We start from the raw sequence: 20,604 nt of genomic DNA, 5'->3' as shown, positions 1-20,604 counted from the left end.
AACATATTCCATAAAATAATTTTACATTAATTAAGCAAATGCACTATCAAGCATAATTAACGTTGAATAAGGTAGGCACACATGCAAACTAAATTGTCACATGAAAAATTAATTTTAACGTCAATACACATGATAAGATCGTGCTGATTTTGGACATTCAATGAGCTGACATGGTTTGAATATAATCACGCCGTTTTTGTAACATTACCCGTAATTAATTAATAATAAGTGGAGAGCTAGTTGCTTTTACAATATGGACAGAGCTATTGTCCACACCAGGAAGACACGGTTAAAAAGAGAGAGAGAAGACTGTGATCGTGATTAAAAAATGTGATTATCGATGACCCGTAAATATTAAACAAGGGTTCTAAATGACTTGCCGCTGATTCGGATTTGGAAGGTGACTCCTGCGTCCTCTATTGTCCATCTTCGGTATTCAAGTCCATAATTACAATTGACGACAGAGATGAACAGTGACATTTGCGCAATAATAATAACAATAATATATGGACTTGACCGACCGTCCAAATAAATAAATAAACAAAAATATTGAATAATGATATAAAAAAATAACCTGGATAGGATCTGATTATGAGCCACATGAACTGGATGACTCGGCACGGCCGAACAATCATTCTTGACCAACAATGCAACGGTGCTTTGTCTCTCCTCCACCAATAATTCTCATTCATTGAGAACAAAACAAAAATGTACAATGCACAATGGACAACTCATGCAGGTGTCTTCTTTCAATCCCTCGTTAATGGTGTTTCCTCGTGGCCTTTGTCGACTTTCGTTGTTACGTGAGATGACCCGATTGAGGATACAACTAAAGTTTCAAGAGTTGAAAGTTATAGATCCAATCGGTCAATATATTTTATTACGTAGTTTACAATTAAGTTGATGATCGATCCGTGTCAAATTTGAAAGTTTTAAGTCGATATTTCAAATGTGAGACTTTTTGTTAGTGCACATTCTTATGTTATAGCATATTCTTGAACCCTTGACAACTGAGAAAAGGAGTTGGAAGACTCTTCTGCTTAGGCATGGACAGACTGAGGATGTAGACCCAATTTTTTCGTGATGCTTTTGAACTGGCAGACCTTGATGGACGAGCATGAGAAAGGAAAACTCTTCTACTTAAGGCATGAATGGACCCATTGAGTCAAGACGGGGCAAGAATAATGTTGGATGGGCAAATAAGGGTTTTTATGACAAAGATGAGAAGCGTGATCATGTACGTTTTCGATTGGAACTATATATTTTCGAGTTTGATCCTTGTTAGTGGAGTTTTTCTAACCTATTTATTTAATTTTTCTTATTTTTTTATTAGAACATTGAACTTCTTTTGTAATCCAAAAAAATAAAAATATATGTGGAATCTTGATAATGACTTGTTTGGATTGCGGGTTATAAAAAATTATGGAGGATTACTGTTCAAATTTTGTAACAACCCTTCACAATCCTACCCGCGTATAATAACTCTCTATAACCCAATTCTCTATAATCCTTTATAATCTACAACCCAAACAAGCACTAAGGTTTTGGATTCCATTAATATACATTATACGTTGTAACTTAACTTTGGAGGTACATCTAATCTAGAAGATTGAGCTTATATAAACGATGAATACCTTTTACTTATATAACGACCTTCTTCTTTATAATATTCTAATGTCGATTTGTTTGCAAATTGCAGCACTCGTTCTCACCTTCTAACGTAATTTTTCAACATGTTTAAAGGCACATTTCATATGTAATCCAGACGGAAATAAAGATCGTATACCCCGTGGATGCGCAGACGTAGAGAGCATAATTTTTACGTCGTAAATTATAAGAAGAAAAAAAAAGTATGGGAATATAAGAAAATGAGGTACATTATCTATGAGCTCGAACACTTGTGTTAGATAAATCGACCCGATTGAACAACGAGTTAGAGAAAAGAGTAGAGAAGAGAAGAACGACACACAAACAATTACATGGTAAAACGCTCTCAATCTGATCAAAAGGGAAATATCCACAAGCAAATGAGGTTTCAGCTTTTCACTATGAGCAAAAAATCGAGAAGTACAAAAAGGTTGGAGAAATCGAATTGGAGAGATCAAACCCTAACCCTGAATATAAAGCTCTCAATCTTACAAACTCTCCCCAAAAAAAGTCTCAGATGAGATTACAAGTGATTAGGGTTATAACCATAAGCTAAGGACCCAAAAATAAAGGCCAAATCGGTAGGAGAGAACCGGTCCAAAAAACAGAGCATCGGGCTGCATAAAACATAGGTGGGAATCCGCTTCTTCCTGATCCAATCAGCCGCGGCCCTTCGTCTCTGTATAAATCAGCATTATCGCTGACTTGTTTCCCAGCAGCACTGCATCCATTTAAGGAAAAATAAGAGTAGCCACTTGTCTGAGTTGTCTCCATGATTCCATGCATATAACTTCATATGGACGTATTTCAAAATACATGGCGTTGACTTGATAAATCAAGTCCCATGTCATGCATGCATCTTCATATTTATTGGTTGAATTCTCGATCGTGACAACGAGTCTCTACGACTTCGAAATGTCCAGAAAATATCCAAAAATGCGAGACGCGCTCCAACAGTCTCCACCTTGGCTTGTGCTTTCCATAGCTACTTAAACAATATGCACATTATGCGCTCCTTTGCCGAAGGTCTATCTGGACGTAGCCCAATCTATGCAGGATAACTGTCAGCACTCAATTTTGATCCACCGGTTCCAGATGGGTAAAATCGTTATTTTGCCACCCGTGAGGAAAGTATTTCTGATTAATTACTTGAGTATTCACGACTTTTTGGAAATAGCAAATTTTCTTATTTTAACCCCAATTTTATGATTTTTTCAAAAATAATACTATTTGGGACGTTTTCGAATTTCGCATACATCGACGTCAATTTTCAAAATTCAGGACAAAATTCGAGATTGAAAATAATTTTATCGCATGATGTCGATCAACGAATTTTTCTTAACACGATGGCGGTCTCGAATTATTTTTCCGACGCCCGATCAAGAGAGGAATTTTCGATTTGTACGCGTGTCGAATTCGAAAAAAAAAAAAAAAAAAGAAAGAAGGAAACGGTCAGAAGTCTGACTTCTGACCGTCCCCTTCTTCTTCTTTCCTTCTTTTCTCCTGTGCGTTTTCTAGCTTTCTTTCTTTCTTCTTTTTTCTTTTTTCCTTCCGTTCCGCTGCTCCTCTGCTGCCGATCGCGACCCGAGCCTGCCGCGCCTCCTGACTTGCCTCGGCACACGCCACCTCTGCACACGCCAATCCCTCCGCACACGCCAACGTCACCGTGTACGCCATCTCTCTCTCTCTCTCTCTCTCTCGGTTTTTTTCGAACAAAAACCCGCAGCTCGTCCACGGAAAGGGGGGACCGGCAGCTCAATCGATTTTCTTCGGAACTCCCGCTGCCTCTTAGCTCACGGGGGACGAAGCCGAAAAACCCCAACTCGAGTCTTGAACGGCCGGAACTCGAAAAACTCTCAGCTCACACTCTCTCTCCCTCTCGATTTTCGAAGAACGGGAAACCAGTAGCTCGAACGCACGGCCCAACCCTCAGCTCATTCGGACGCTCCTCAGCTCCGACTCCCATTCGCCCTCAGCTCCCACGGTCCGGACGCCCATAGCTCGGAACCCACCCTTTTTTTCTCGGCCGAACTCACGGCCCTCGGCCCCCCGAAACCCCGAGCTCGTGAACACCTGCAACTCCCAGCCGAGCCCGTAGCTCCTCCCACCGCTCGACTCCCCGGCTCTCTCTTCCTCCAGCTCCCCTCTCGCCGCCGCGTCTAGCCATCACGGCTGCCCGGACCACCCCTCTCTTTCTCTCCATTTTTTTTTTCTTTCTTCTAATCGGGTCCAAATCTCCGTTGGACAGACACGCCCAGCAACCCAACTAGCGGCCTGGTCCAGCAGCGGCCCAACCCGCATCCAGCCCAGTTCAAACTCCAGCAGGCCATTCGGCCCAGTCCGAATTCCAGCGGCCCAGTCCAGCTCAGCCGGCCCAGTTCGGCCCGTCACGGCCCGGCCCAACTCGTCCAGCAGTTTTATCTTTTCTTTTTTTTATTTACAGAATCACCCCTCAACTTCCCGAACTAGGTAAATTCTAGACTTAGTGGCATGTTTAGGGCTCCTTTTTTGAATATTAATGTTTGCTTGGACGGATATGATGTGAAATAAGTGTTCTTGGGTTGCGTGGGTGATCGAATTTATCCCGAACTCGATTTTACGAACTTTTCGTTTCGTCTCATTTCAGTCCTGAAGATGCATTTTAATTTTTTTGATCTGCTCCGAATTTTAAAATTCATTTCAGTCGAGTCCCGGCCATTTTCAGCACGTTTCAATCAGTCCCCGAATTTTTTTCAGAATTTTTAAATAAGTTTCGGAAACTTTTAAAGTCGTTTCAATTTGGTCCTTGGGGCATTTTTTACTTTTCAGACAGCCCCAATTTGCAAATTCGTTTCAAACAAGTCCTGGAACATTTTCAGTATTTCTGACACAGTCCCTAATTTTTCAGAATTTTCAAATCAGTCTCCTGAAACTTTATCCGAATTTTCAAACCAGTCCCTGATCTTTTAAAATTGTTCAAATCAGTCCATGAACATTTTCTAAAGATATCCAACCCTTCCCACTTGGATCACCGACCGACAACGTATGTGCTCTATTTAAATATTTTATTTTTGTAATTATATGCATATGACATGACAATGTGTGTGCTTTGCATGATTTTCCGCTTCCATGAATCGGTACCGTTTTATTGATTCCGTTAAAATTATATGTGTGTATGTTTGTATGTGTTTATCATGATCATGACGGCACCGATTGTGTAAATATGTATTTTTGTCGTGCTTGATGTGATAATGTGCTCTTGATCCGTGTTTAAACGCTTTATTTTATCGTTTTAATCGAAACCTCACATGAATCGGTAATCATGTAAACTCGACCTAAAATTAATTTTTAAATCCCAAGATGGTCGGGGATTAGGATTCGCATCGGACGGTCTATCAATGATCGGCTCGACGGTCTGAAACTCGCATATTTAGAGCATTTGGCAAAACAATAATTAATCAATAATTCCACTAACGAAGTAATTGGGACGCTCATGCGATTAATTAACCCACTTGGCCCTAATAATTTTGCACGAATCGGTAATAATCAGTTACACGCGTCGATAGGTTGCAAACATGAGTTGGTGCCCTTCTCAAAACTTGCAAATTTTATAAAACTCGAGACACGTGGTTCGATGTGACATGGATGTCTAGGAAGGACTTGCGCGTCTTGACCCAAGACTTCACCTGATTTCAGGAAACTCAGGTCGGGACGTAGAAGTTTTTCTTAGATCACTTCCGGATAGATTAACCGATCTTTTGGCTCTTTTAGGGTTCTTGACAACCCTGGAAGGTCCAGGGGATCGGTAAGCACCGGTCACAGGTTGAGGTGGCTCGCACCGCGTAATCTCTCTTTCCCGAAAATAATTTTTACCTCAAGAGCAAAATCGTCTATTTGCAACTTAGTGACACCCCTAGGGTTAGAATAAGAGAAATATTACGGTATCAGGGTAGAGATGGACTATCTATCTAGGCGCAGGTTCATCTGCATAGCTCGCTCTATCCGACCGATGAGTTTTTGTTATTCTAGCATAGTCTCGGGTAGTTAGTTCGGGTGGATGGACTCAAAATACAAATACCGCACTAATTGTGTACTTGGTTAAGACGAAAGCGGGCAATAGTGGGATATGCACTAGGTTCTAGGATTTACGGGCGGAATCAATGTTCGGTAATAACCTGTAACAACCGTAGTGTCACGACATAGAACAATTCTAAAAGCAACCCACAAACACAAGACTTGACAACAGACGTCACGTACGTCAAATTCTCGGAAAATAATGCCAAATGCGAAATATCTTCACATCGACCCTTGATCGATTCACACATTGTACCCACTTTGTCTGTTTTAGGGTAGGATTTGCATGCCAAGATACCTCGGTTAATAATTGGTTAATTCACGTAAATTCAACAATAACAAAACTCTATTGTTTGCTTATTTATGCCCGTTTTGTTACATTCTTGCACTTGTTTGTTATGCGGATCGAGCCCGATCCCTTAGGATACGATCCACAGGGGGGTCCAACGCCCCAACCGTAGATCACGGGGTCTAACCCCCTACACTGAGCGCGCATCTTAATTTCAATTTCAGTCTTTTTTCAAACCACACGGTGAGCACGAGTAGAATAATAACCGAACGCGATTCGACCGGGACTCAGTTGTTGTAATTTGTATTTTATTTATTTGAGAGGATAATGTAAGGATATATGTTGTACATTTATTCATGTAAGAATCTCGGTCGGAGAGTGGACGGTCGGAGTGTTCTTTCGAATTTACGGTGTCAAAACGCGCGAGATGAGCGGAACTTAATTAAGCGGTAATTAAATAAAATGGCAAGCCTAGACAAGCTAGAGTACCGATAGGGCATGCGAGATATAGGCTCGCATGTAACAGAACCCCCGAATTCGGAACCTCGGGTTTCGCAGACCATATGCCTTAGCAATTAGGTGTAACCCGTACCCCTAGAACCGGGTAACTTGCCGGCCCTCGACTTTCGGGCGTAAAATGGCAAGTGGCGACTCCTTCTCACGTGCGTCCGTCGCACGTCCCCGGGAAGGTGGATACTCCTAAGCCGCGTTGCATAGGCGCGCGCATGCGTGCCCCGACGAGATTAAAATTCGGGTGCGCACAATAACGACCAAGTCCATGCAATACTCGAACTTGGCGATGGGCAAAGACTTGGTCATCATATCTGCTGGATTATCATTTGTGCTAATCTTCTGAACCTGAATATTCCCTCGAGTCACTACGTCTTGAACAAAGTGATACCTGACGTCAATGTGCTTTGTCCTCTCGTGATGCATATGATTCTTGGTGAGATGTATAGCACTCTGACTATCGCAATACACGACAATCGCTTCTTCCGTAACCAGCTCCCAGAATAAGCCTTTCAACCAAATGGCTTCCTTCACAGCCTCTGTGACCGCCATAAATTATGCTTCTGTAGTCGAGAGCGCCACAATAACTTGTAGCATAGCCTTTTAGCTAATAACACAGTCGTTGAAGTCAAACAAATAACTTGTGAGAGATTATCGTCGGTCTAAATCTCCTACATAATCAGAACCTATGTAGCCAACTAAACCCTTCGAGCTTCTTTCAAACTCCGAACAAACATCGGAAGTGCCCCGCAAATACCTCAAAATCCACTTAACTGCCTGCTAGTGTAACTTCCCAAGCCTAGCCATGTATCTACTCACTACACTAACAACATAGTAAATATCAGGGCACGTGTAGACCATTGCATACATCAAACTACCGTACTGCATTAGAGTAAGGAACCTAAGACATGTACTTTTCTTCCTCATCTATCTGTGGCGAAGCTAAACCCGAAGCTTAAAGTGTGTGGTTGGTAGGAGTAGCAACCGACTTCGAATCATGCATCGCAAAACGCCCCAGGACCTTCTCGATGTATCTCTGCTTCGATAAAAATAGCTTTCCCGAGCGCCTATCTCTTGAAATCTCCATCCCCAAAATTTTCTTGGCTACACCAAGATCCTTCATCTCAAATTTAGAGTTAAGCATGGCCTTTAACCGATCAATCTCAGATGAGCCCTTAGCAGCAATTAACATATCATCCACATAAAGCAGTAAATACGTGAAAAACCCATCATAAAGGCGATTCAAATAAGCGCAACTATCGTACTTGCTTTAAACAAAACCAATGCTTAACATGAAGGAATCAAATTTCTTATCCCACTGTCGAGGAGATTGCTTCAGGTCATATAAGGATTTTCTCAAGAGGCAAACGTGATCTTCCTTGCCTTCAATCCCGAAGCCTTTAGGTTGCTACATATATATGTCCTCTTTCATATCACCATGCAGAAAAAGTAGTATTCACATCTAATTACTCCAACTCAAGGTTGTGTAGTGCAACATGAGCAAGTAACGCACAAATGGACGTATGCTCTCCACTAGAGAGAAAATATCGTGGAAATCAACTCCCTCCACTTGACTGTAGCCCTTTGCGACCAAACTTGCCTTATATCTGGTGTCTTCAGGACCCTTTCATCTTATACACCTACTTGCAGCCAACAATCTTCTTCCCAGTGGTTGGTTTAATAAATTGCCAAGTTTCCTTTTACTTTAAGGACGCCATCTCTTCTTCCATAGCCACAAGTCACGAGCCTGAACCGCCTCAGAGTATCTATTTGGATTGGTTGAATCAATGCTTTCGCCAACGCTTAAGGAATATGCAACCATATTTTCAAAGTCGAGCCTCTGAGATGGATTGATCTGCCGTCTCTCCTTGTCTTGAGCTAACATGTAATTCTGTAGTTGAGGCGGAGAAGATGCATGTGAGCTAGACAGAGCCTCTGTTTGATCTGGAGTATTTGTAACAATCTCCTGCTGTTTCGGAGAACTTCCAGCCTCAAACTCCAGCTTACTCGAAACACCTTGCTTTCATGTGTCAACAAGAACTGAAAACTCCTTTCTCGAGTGAAGCATTGTAGATTCATTAAAAGTAACATCTCTATTACAGCCGTAAAACCCTAAAATAAGAAATTTCTTAGTTTTAGGGCACCACAATCTATAGCGATTCACACCAGATGCAAAACCAAGAAAGATACATTTAACAGTACTACGTTCTAACTTCCCATAATTAGCTCGTGCCTAATCAGGACAACCGAACACTCTCAGATGAGTGTAATTATAAGGGTTACTTGACCATAGCTCTTCCAGATCTTTAGCTCCTAAGACCGGTGCGGTGACCGGTTAACTAAGTAGCACACTAAGTTGACAACTTCTGCCCAAAACTCCTTTCCTAAGCCTGCAATGGAAAGCATACACCAAGCTCTCTCTAGTATAATTATGTTCATTCTCTCTACGATGCCATTATGTTGTAGGGTACTGAGAACTGTGTTGTGTTGGTCAATTCCTTCTTTCTTGCAGTTTTCATTAAAATCAGCTCCACAAAACTCGAGACCGTTATCAGTCTTCAACCTCTTGACAGCCTTCCCTGTCTACTTCTCCATTAGAGTCTTCCACTCCTTAAAGGTCTCGAAAACCTCATCCTTGTACTTCAAAAAGTAGACCCAAATTTTTATGGAGCAATCATCGATAAAAATCAGGAGATATTTGTGACCTCCTTTGGAGGTGACTCCAATTGGGCCCCATAAATTGGAATGAATATAGTCAAGGGTGCCACTCGTTTGATGCACTGCCATACCAAAATTGACACGCTTCTGCTTTCCATAAACGCAATGCTCGCAGAAATCTAACTTCCCAATTCTTGGAATCGAGAGGAGACCTCTCTTACTTAAAACAGCCATACCAGCCTCACTCATATGACCAAGACGCATATACCAAAATCAAGTTCAGTCCGACTCTGCAATAGACTAGGACATAGCTGCTACTCTAGTCACTGTTGAACCTTGAAGAATATATAAGTTGTCGGTCTTCTGACCTCTCATCAACACGAGAGCTCCTCGAGATACCTTCATGCCATTACATTCGATGACAACCTTGCGACCATTCAAGTCAAGAATACCGAGGAGATAAGATTCTTCTTTAAGCCAGGTACGTGCCTAACATATGATAGAATTCTACTGACCCCGTCATTATCTTAATCTGAACCCTACCGCTACTGACTATCTTACAGGCTATATTGTTTCCCATAAGCACAACTCCATCTTCAAAAGATTTATAAGTGGAGAACTAGTCCCTGTTGGAACACATGTGATACGAACACCTGGAATCCAGAATCCACTATGATTAGATTTCTCAGCCGTAGTCACCAACTAGGACTCATCATCCTTGTTCTCGGCTATACTAGCATCGGCTAAATCAGCCTTCTGCTTCCCTTTCTTGTCGAGCTCAGCCTTCTGCTTGTTCTTCAGTTTATAGCACTTTCCCACGATGTGACCCTTCTTCTTACAATAACAGCAAGACTTATCATTGTTCCTTGATTTGGACCTCGACCTGTTCTGACCTGAACCCTTAGACTGCTACCTTCTTCTAGCAACCAAACTTGAGGCTTGCTCATCCGGCCCGCTACTTGAACCCAACTCATTGTCGAGTTTGTCTTTGCTCAAAAGACTACCCTTCGCATCCTCGAACGTGAGATTATCTCTACTATAAATTAGGGTCTCCCTGAAATTTTTATTTTAAGGCGGTAAATAGCATAATAAATAATAATAGCAAAGCCTGATCCTCATCATTTATCTTAACCTCGTTATTATTCAAGTCATTTAGGAGAGTAATAAATTCACTGATATGAACCTTAATCGACGTACCTTTGGCTATACGGAACGTGTACAATTGATGCTTCAACGCGAGTCGATTAGCTAGAGACTTTGTCATGTATAGAGCTTCCAATTTCCTCCACAAAGCTGAAGCCTTTTTCTTCACGAGTACCTCCCGCAACACATTATTTGTAAGGCACAATTGACTTGCGAACAACTCCTTCTCATCAAGCTCATCCCACTCAGACTGCTCCATCCTCTCGGGCTTATTGCCCGTCATGGCCTTTTTCAGGTCGTTCTGAACAAGGATTGCAGTCATCCGAACCCGCCATAGACTGAAATTCATGATCCCATCGAACTTCTCGATATCAACCTTCATCGTCGCCATCTGGGAATGAGTCGATTGCGAAACCCTAGTCGTAGCTCTGATATTAATAACTTGAATGTAAAGACGTGTGATGATCGACTAACAGAAAAAGTAAAATTTTGAAATAGTACCAAAGATTGCGACAACCTTGACAATTTGGTCCATGAATATAAGAGCGTCGATGGTTGTTCCATAATCATTCAAATATTTTATTATTCATATATTAAACATATAATATTTGTTGGGGGACTGGTACTTATAGTTTAAAATAGGTCTAGTAAATCTTTTCTTTCTTTATTCCAATGATGCGTCTGGATCTATGTGGTATTTTTCCTGTATCCACATGCCTTTAACCTCAACATAAATTCGATTGGAGCAAAAGAGATGAAGGATTGTCATATTGCTTGCAGACAAGTAGCACATTGCTTTAATAACTAGAATGTAATTCATTGATAAGTGAGTTTTTAGTGCACAAATTTTACTACAAATAAAGAATAGAAATTCACTATCAACATTATCGATGCCAGATTGAAAATTAATCTTAAACAAAAAAAAATAAAAATATCTTGTGATTTCATGGGAAAAAAATCATAAATCTTTCATTTATATTAGTTTCAAGTGAATTTTACATCACAAAACAGAACATAAATTTCTCCTAGCGACCTCCCTCGAGCCCGGTTGCCGAAGCCGTAAAGGGCATTCGGCGATCCCTCCTGGTGGGAGGTGAAGGTTGCAAGTAAGGGTCTCGATTTGCCCACATATCTCTCTCCCTCTTCTAGAAAGAGGGGGGGGGGGGGGGGGGGGGGGGGAATTTGGGCCCCCTTTCGGCGACCTCCCCCTGGCAAGGTTGGCGGAGCTAATGGGGGTCCCTTAATTTCCTCCCCCACCTCTCTCTCTCAGCCCCAACAAGGGGCTAGGTCTCTCTCTCTTTTTGTTTTACATATATATTTTAATTACAAAAGAGAATTATTTAACAGTGTCAATATCAACGTTAGCACCGTTAATGTTCGATTATGGAAAGGATTAAAAGTATAGTTGATCAAATTTATAAGACTGAGTCAACTTATAGGATCAAAATTGATTGAAGCAAATCTATAGGTCAAAACTATATTTTTTTCCTATATGTATTGAATATATATTATATTAAAGTTGGCTCATCGGGCTCAAGCGATGAAAGGCCTTCATTCACTCGATAATAGCTTGCCACGTCAGCTTTTTCTTTCATTTCTTGACTCATCATCGCATGTCCCTTCAGATGCATCTCTATGGAAATATCTCTATTGCAATAAAGACCAATTTATTTTTTTTCTATTTTCCATATGGAAATTAATTACTCTACATTTATACTTTTCTTAAGCTAATTAATATTTCCCCAATAAATTTATCTACAATGTGTAACTGAAATAGTTAGTCTATGATATTCCTTCTCATTTGTGTCATTTCCATTTGTTTTCAGAGGATGGGAGGAGGATCAAAATTATGAGGACCATAGCTAAATTATGGGCAACGTCGATCCCATCGGTGAGCAAACCTTCTCCTTACGTATATGGTTTTTACAAGAATATAATGTGTCTTTGTTTTCTTCTTCCAATGTATATTTTGAAGGCAATCCATGGGAAGAGTGAGTCTATGTCTTCTTCTTCCTAGATATATTACCATCTTGATCGATTGGAGAGAGTCTTGGAGGTTAGAGGAGTGACGACGGTCATAGCCAGAGGCAATATGCACAAGGTTTTCGCAGATAAACGAGTAGTATAGCTGAGGAGAATGACAGTGGTAATTGCTTAGCTATCCAAGGTGGTTGCAGTGACTGAAATGATGAGGCGGAGCTCACGGACTCAAGGTTGCCAACGGTAGAAATGGACTCGACGGAGGTAGTTCAACATGTGACCTACTCACCAGTGGTAGAGCCTCAGGCTTCCCCAGACTCTTCCACTCGGGAATCTTTAGCAGAATCTCTAGAGGTATTGACTCTCTGTTTGATCAAAACAGTTTGCCACATTCAATTCCTCTGTTAACCCCGCCTATGGTGGACGTCGTTGAGGGCATACTGAGTTTCCTAGCATTTTGAGTTGAGAAGTATCTATAATTTTTAGTCAAAAATGAAATTATATTAAAGTGTTTAATTTAATTATTGGTTATTGTTTTTCATTTATTTCAAGTAGCAGAGCTCTGAGAGCGCAAGATTTCGAGCAGCAAGAGACGATTGAGGCAATCATGGAGAGGAGGGCAACGATGACCCCGTTGCTAGCGATGGCGTACCCAAACTCCTGGCATTTTGAGCAAAGAAGTATCTATAATTTTAGTAAAAAATAAAAATTGTATTTAAATGTTAATTTAATTATTTGTTATTATTTTTCATTTAATTCAGGTAGTAAAGTTCTGAGAGCGTGAGATTTTGAGCGGGATGTTGAACAATGGAGGGAGACAATGGGCCGTGGACATGTTTGGTAGGCCAAAGGCTCAATACTTCTTAGCTATATAAAAATATAGGGTTAATTGTACCGATAATCCAAAAAGTTTCATGAATATTTTAGATTGGTTCAAAATGTTTTTTGGTAACTTGTTAATACAAAAAGTTTCAAAACCATTTCAATATAGTGCATTCCGTCAATTACCCTCGATGCCGTTAACATTTTACTGACGTGGCGCGTCCTATGTGTCACTTTTGTTTCGTAGAACCAATTATAGTGCGTCACGCCATTTAAGAGCACATAAAATCTGAAAAAGTACAATAAAAATAATATAAAAATACAGAAAAATACTAAAAATATATAAAAATAATAATTTTAAAAATATATATTTTTTTATTTTTTAAAAGTTTTTAAAAATAATTTTAAATTTAAAATTAAAATTATTTTTCATTTAAATTTAAAATAATAAATATTATTTAAAATTTAAAAGTTTTTTTATTTTTAAAATTTTTTAAAATTACTTTTTAATTATTTTTCTAAATTTTTACTTTTTTTATTTTATGTATTTTTATTGGACTTTTTCGGATTTTATATCCTTTTAAATGACGTGGTGCACTATGATTGGTTCCACGTAATAAAAGTGACACACATAACGTGTCACGTCAGCAAAATGTTAATGGCGTCAGAGGCAATTGACGGAATGCACTACATTGAAACGGTTTTGAAACTTTTCGTACCAATAAGTTATCAAAAAAATATTTTGGACCAACCTGAAACATTCATGAAAATTTTTAGACCACCAGTGCAATTAACCCAAAAATATATTATAGAAAGTTTATTTAAAATAAAAGAATGTAAATGTTTTTACATACTATATGCTCGACACTCTTCATTATTAGTATTCAGTTTGTAAATGTAATTTATCAAATATCAACTACAAATTCTACAAGCCATCATTTTATTATATGTCTAAAGTATATTTATCAAAATATTAATTAAAATATGTGAAAAAAAGACCCGCACAACACGCTAATAAAAACACTAACTAGTAAGTCAGTCATTGGTGCACGCCCGTTGTCCCGATGACGGTCATATGTCCACCCAACGGGAACAAATTGGCTTATCGTTGCAATAACGTCACATTGACCTTTCAGTGCGCTAATCGCTCTTGCATGAGCCATGTGTCCGTTAATTACAATAATGGGACCAATTAATTGGGAGTTAGTATCAAAAAATAGAAGAGAATATAAGGAAAGCAAGGGGTGCTCGGTTTCAGCTTGGTGTGATTTTTGACTTAAATTGTAATCAAATCATAAATACGATTTTATAAAAGTTAAAAAGTATATTCATATTCAAATTATATTTTTAAAAATAAAACCAAATCATAAAATTTATTTTTTTATTTGATTAACCACGTAACCACATCTTTTATATAAATGTTTAAATCATCCATAATAATCTGTCAATTCCATAATGAAATACACGTACAAAATAACTCATCGTACAAAACAATCAATTAGCTACAATTCTAAATCAAAAGTAAAATGCCTTCCATGATAAAGATCATCATCAAGTCCTAAAGCTTCATTATCTGGCCAACAATGTCAATTAAAAAAAACAGATTATCCATCAATCTATTACATACAAATAACCATAAGAAAAAGTTCAAATACCTTTATCAAGCTTTCATTAAGATAAATCTTTCAATCATCCAAACTAACAAATGTTGTAAGTAAAATATATAAATGTTGTAAGACGCATATGGAGAAAAATATAGCATATAATATCCGGTACGGTTTGGTTATTATTCGATTTTTCACTCCGAATACCGAAAACCACACCACATCTAGAATTTTTAAGAAAAACCACCCACTAACCAAACCACATATTCAGATATTTGGAGATTCGGCTCAATTTCGGTTTGGCTTTTCAGTTTTCCGGATGTTTTTTTAGCAGTTTTAACCTATCAAAAAAAAAAAGGAAACAAAAATAAGAGAAACAATAGGAAAAGTAGAATGGATTAAGTGAAAGAAGAGAATTAGAGGATCAAAACTATGAAAAAGAACTAAAGAAACCGCGATGATGAGATAATATCGTAAAAGCAAGGGACCGGACCAATTGCACTTGAGACAACACCCGCATGCAATATGAAAAATAACAAATCAAAATTAGCTCAAATGATTTGACACATCTTCTCTTTAAGTAAGGTCACATATTTGAATTTTGCAAAGGGAGAATATCTATGATTAAGAGCGTTAGTTAAGGTAACTGACTCAAAAATTGACCGCTAAGCTATCGGGGCTCCCTAGTCCTAGACCACATTTGGAAGAAGCAAAATCATGGATGGTACTTCCCTCAGCGCATGCGGGGTGGGATTGTCGTTTTGTGGGGGGTTTCTAAATCATGGATGGTACTTGCTAATGTCAATAAAGAAAAATGAAAGAAAAAGTTTAATTGGAAATATGGAGGATTTTATCATTTACTGGACCGATCCGACTCGAAAAATAGTGTAATTAGTCATAATCCAAATATGCTTTTGAATACCAAGGCTCACACGTTAAAGAAAAAAGGTTTAATCCAGCCCCCCAAAAAAAAATGTGATTGGAAAAAACAGTTTCAAAGGCAAGCTGATGGGCTTATGATGTGACAGTCCAATATTGGGCTTCGGCCCATTTACAGGGGCTAAACGATGGGCCTGTCACTTGTGAAGCAATGCATCCTCACGGGCCTCAATGGAAGTTTCTGTTCTATAAAAAAACTGGGAAAAGCAGCTTCCAATATTTATTTACCAACAGGCACAGGGGATTATGAGAGAAGCAGGTTTTTTGCAACTACTGGTTCGGTCACACTACTTGGTGAGAGCGAACCGAGGTAAAACATTTTAAGCCAGAAAGTGTTCTCTTATACCATTAATCGGAGCCGCTAAATAATTAGAGAAAACAGGAGCAAGCTTAGACATTTGGAGGTGGCCAGATCTTGCCAAACAACTCCTCGACTCGCTTCGCTTGATCCACATAACCATCGATCCCGGCAGCAAGTAGCTCCACAGAAGCCGGCCCCATTGCTGATGCAAGGCTCAGCTGATCCCACTTGATGAGCTGAAACGAAATGTGTAGCTCTCAGTCAAGTTCAAGTAGGTGAGATGAGAATAAACAGCTTAAATCGACCTTCAATGCAGTTGATCCCACATTGGTCGTGTGTGTGTGGAAGAAACTATTTATTTTCGGGACAAAAAGCATCAGAGTAGAACCCGAATTAATAGAACTTCTGAGGAGGGCGTGAGTTCCTGTCTTTGTTCTCCATTAAGAATTCGAACCAGGAAAACAGGCTGGAATCTGGAATTCTTGTATTACATATAAGAAATTTCTATGGATTACAAAGAGAATTGTTGGCCTTTTTCGTTATCCAGTGAGCTATAGGACTCATAGATGTATCAGTAGTAGATTGCTCAAAGACGACATTTTGTGGCTATTAGCTTTGGTTCAAGGACAGAGCTGTTTAGAAGAATAAATGAAGTATGAAAAGAAATGTCGAAGCTTACATCTTGTTCGCTGAACTGATAGGTGGCAGCGGTCTGTGGTGATAGCCTCCTAACGAAAGAATACTTCTCATCAGGAGCTGTAACAGATTCCTTAAGAGACTGCAACACTTTCAATGGGGCAATGATATAATCCACCCTGCACAGCATATAAAGAAGCAACCATCATAATGTGTGGAAACTAACTACCAACTCCTTGTTGCAGAGAGAGAGAGAGAGAGACCAAGAGACGCAAGTGATATATTTACCCCAAAAGACTGAATAGATCCTGCTTGTTTCGAACTGCTGCTGCCATCAATTTAGATTTATGTCCATACTTATGAATGTAGTTATAAGCCTTTGTGGCCTGCATGAAGAATTGGTAGCAGATTAATTGTAGTATATAAGCTTTCATTATCTGTACACCCTTGAATTGACAAATCCCGGAATAAATTTCTTTCATGCTACTATGATGTCCAGTCAGGTCTTTTCAAGGTTAAAGAGGCTATCAGGGTCAAAGTAGGATTCCCACTTCAAAAGGCGAGTAAACTTTTAGCATATATTTCTTCATAGATTAGCCCCATTATTGCATGATTAAACAGCGTGGAAACTCCATGTTCTTGTTTGCGAGCATATTAATCATATATTGTCCCATAAGCAATTGACCAAGTAAAATTATGATGGAGAAAAAACAAACAATTGAACCAAATAACCGACAATGAGTAACTAACCAAAGCCAATCCAGGATCTTCGCCCCTCCTAATAGCAGCATCTACCTCAGGGTCTCCAGAATGATTCCGGGCCCAGTCCTAGAAAACATACACAAATATGAGGCGAGAAAACCTGAAAAAACTTACAATATGATCTCATTCTTAGGAAGGAGCAAGAGCATTTTACCCGAAGGCGGCCCACAAAAATCTGAATAACAGAAGTACCAGCTTGAGCTGCTGCTGCAGCTTGAGCAAAGCTGCAGGTATATGATCGCAACTTTCGTTACCTCTAATCTCAGAAGCCAATAGGTGCAATAAAATGCAATAGCAAAATACCTTTAATGGGTAATAATGGAGTATAATTGGTCAGGTCAGTACAGGAAGGGTCCTCGTTATCTTAAATTTAAAGATACAACGATTATGATGCATGACTTAGCTGCTAAAAGTTTTCTAATCAAAGGAAAGGGCAGACCTGAAATTAGCAAGGCACTGACATCTGTGGGCAATGCCTAACAATACACCTAATATTTCTTTCCTAAGTGTCACATAAACGTTATCCACTAAAATGTGCATTTAAGGATCAGGACCAGTAGAAACCAATGAAATATATACCTATAAACAAAAGTTAAGTGTGTCTGTATGCCTTCTGATTCCAGTAACCTCGAGGCCTCTATACCCTGGAAACAACATCAAAACAGTGAGCATACTTCAATTATTATGAAAAAAAAAGGTTAAAATTCATAAAAGCAGTCCTAGAAATAATATACGACTAGAGAAACTATGCTCCTTCAGGTACTCACTTGCCAGGTTGAAGGAATTTTAAACAACAATTTCTCAGGAGGGACATTAACTTCATTGAACAGTTTTAACAATTCATGCACCTGCATAAATCAGAAAGTACCAGCATCAGATCGATTACAGTAATTTCATCATTATACAAGCATTAAATCACAACGGCGAACACACTATAGCTAATCATCTAGCCCAACATAATGACAAGCAATATATCTGATTCTAAAGAAACCAATACCTTCCTAATAATGCCATGAGTATCATAGGCAAGGCGAGCATCCACTTCAGTAGATACCCGACCAGGGACCATTTTTGCCAAATCACCTCCAACATTGACCAATGCCTGCAGCACATAGACAATTCCAGCCATAGTAACGAATAAGCAAGAGGCAAATCCACAACATTTTAGCAATAATTCAGTGATCTAGTGTGGATATCATACAGATAAACTAGGGAAAATTCGCCCATGGACATTATTCTACATATATGGTTGGTAGATCAAACATGTCGTGATGCACGAGAGAAGAGAGCAACCTTGTTAACGAAACAGGATAATCTCATTTCACGGTTGTCCAAAGCAGCGCAACCGGAATCTGCCAGTGCCATATCCACAGCATTCTAGAACAACAAAAAGAATTTTCAGTCACTCTAAAGACATACTTGGCCGAAAAAGAGGAATTCAAATGAGAATACGCTCACCATCAATCGTCATCAACCAGATTTGAATGAACTTATATAAATTACGAGACCAACAAAAAAAAAAGAATTCAAATAGTTACCCTGAATATGGTATCCGGAAGGCCACAGATGCCCAAGAGGAGCGACGAGCTAACTGTCGCCGCAGTTGGAGGGAACCTAACCTCGCAAGAGCAATAAACGATTGACTGTCACAGTTCAATAGAAATAGCTCAAATGGAAGTCTAAGCTGATGATCAAGACTTATACTTCTCGAAGTCATCGAAGATGACGGTATCAGGGACGATCTCACTGAAGCTGGAGACAGCATCCAGTTCAGTGCTTAAACCTATGAATCAGATACAGAATTCAGTGATTACACAAATATATTAACATCGACGAACATGTAGTAATCGTACCTTGAAGGAAGGATCGAAGATGCGTGAGAGAGGGAGGGGGGAGTACCGGTGTCGAGAGAGGAGGATGAGGAGTTGGAGGCAGCTCGGATGCGGGGAAGGGGCCGGCGGCAGCGGAGCTCGAGCTTCGAGGAGGCGGATCGAGCTAACAGCTTCAGCTTCCCGTCCTGCAAGATCCAATTACCAGTCGAATGCGGAATTCAGCCATGAGCTTCTTCCATACTGTGCATACAAATGCAAGTAGAGAGAGACAGAGAGAGAGAGTACTTGGAGAGAGGATGAGGAGGAAGAAGAAGAGAGAGTGGAAGAGGGCGGAGATTGCAATGTCAGCGCCATTTTCGATTCAGCTCGGTTGCAGATAGAGAGAGAGAGAGAGAGAGAGAGAGTGAACTATTCAGAGAGTAGCAGAGAAACGAGGGTGATGGACTCGTTCGTGTTTATATCTTCTGCACTTTTTTTTTCCAACCTTTTTTTGTTGCATTATAAGATAAAATTATAATTTCTTTTAACAAATACTAACCCTCACGCCCGCACGATTGCTCCCATGTTTTGGGGCAAATTCAATTATCCAATTAATAGTCTATATGGATTGGATATAGCTTTTCGCGTTTTAAAACTATATTCATCTTAACAAAGCTCCATGAACTTAATCAAATTTATCGATAAAATATTATAAAAAAAGAATTAATCCTCAAAAAATGCATATTTATAACATGTCCTATTACTTTTGAATGTAATAAAGATTTTCTCCAATGTCAACGAAATTACATGTTCATGTCGTTGTAGATTGTTAAGACGATTCGCGAAACCTCGTGTAATGGTAACTGAATTAACATTGAAGTCCCTAGGATTGATTGAGAGGAAAAAATATGATCGAGAGGAGAAGATAACTTTAGTACGTTTGTTCATGTTTTTTTTTTATAAAAAGAGATTTAAGACTTAGTATAATAAAAGAGAATTCCTAAATAATTAATTAAAAAATACGTATAGTCTCATTAAATATCGAATTTGCATTCTTTAGATCAACAAGTGAAAGCGTGCGCTATTGTCTTTTTTTTTATAGTAAGTTTGTTCATGCTCGATGCTTAGTTTCCTTTTTTTTTTTTAATTTTTTTTTCGTATTGACTTCGGTCAATTTTGTTTGGGTCTAGAAGAAAACAAGACATGGGCCAAGTGTAGATATTTCCTAAGGCAAAGTAAGCCCATGATATGCGACGAGTCTCAGCTACCAAACAAATCTCAGGATAAACCCCAAGTTTCTCTTCTCTCTCTTTTTTCTTTTAATATTTATTATGCACACCACCTCATATTTAAAAATTCAATTGAACTCGATTAATTCAAGTTTAAGCCGTTAGATCCATTAAAAATAAATCTCTTCCAGTAATGAATATCTTGTATTCACAATACTCG

General features: G+C 39.2%; 1 protein-coding gene across 1 annotated transcript; it reads right to left on the bottom strand.

The window, feature by feature from the left end:
• Positions 1 to 15,809: 15,809 nt before the first annotated feature.
• Positions 15,810 to 19,621, bottom strand: LOC116193139 (transaldolase). The gene is made up of 13 exons (XM_031521914.1): positions 19,462 to 19,621; positions 19,244 to 19,361; positions 19,049 to 19,127; positions 18,883 to 18,958; positions 18,638 to 18,721; positions 18,342 to 18,446; positions 18,112 to 18,192; positions 17,924 to 17,988; positions 17,499 to 17,568; positions 17,333 to 17,410; positions 16,871 to 16,968; positions 16,626 to 16,761; positions 15,810 to 16,182 (listed from the first exon to the last, which is right to left on the bottom strand). Exons 1-13 carry the CDS (start codon positions 19,528 to 19,530, stop codon positions 16,036 to 16,038), a joined length of 1,206 nt encoding a protein of 401 aa, XP_031377774.1. The 5' UTR covers positions 19,531 to 19,621; the 3' UTR covers positions 15,810 to 16,035.
• Positions 19,622 to 20,604: the final 983 nt, after the last annotated feature.

This window comes from Punica granatum, chromosome 1 (assembly GCF_007655135.1).
Source record: "Punica granatum isolate Tunisia-2019 chromosome 1, ASM765513v2, whole genome shotgun sequence".
Taxonomy (NCBI): Eukaryota; Viridiplantae; Streptophyta; class Magnoliopsida; order Myrtales; family Lythraceae; genus Punica; species Punica granatum.
The sequence above is the reverse complement of the archived record's forward strand: the minus strand, read 5'-3'. Positions and strand labels throughout refer to the sequence as shown.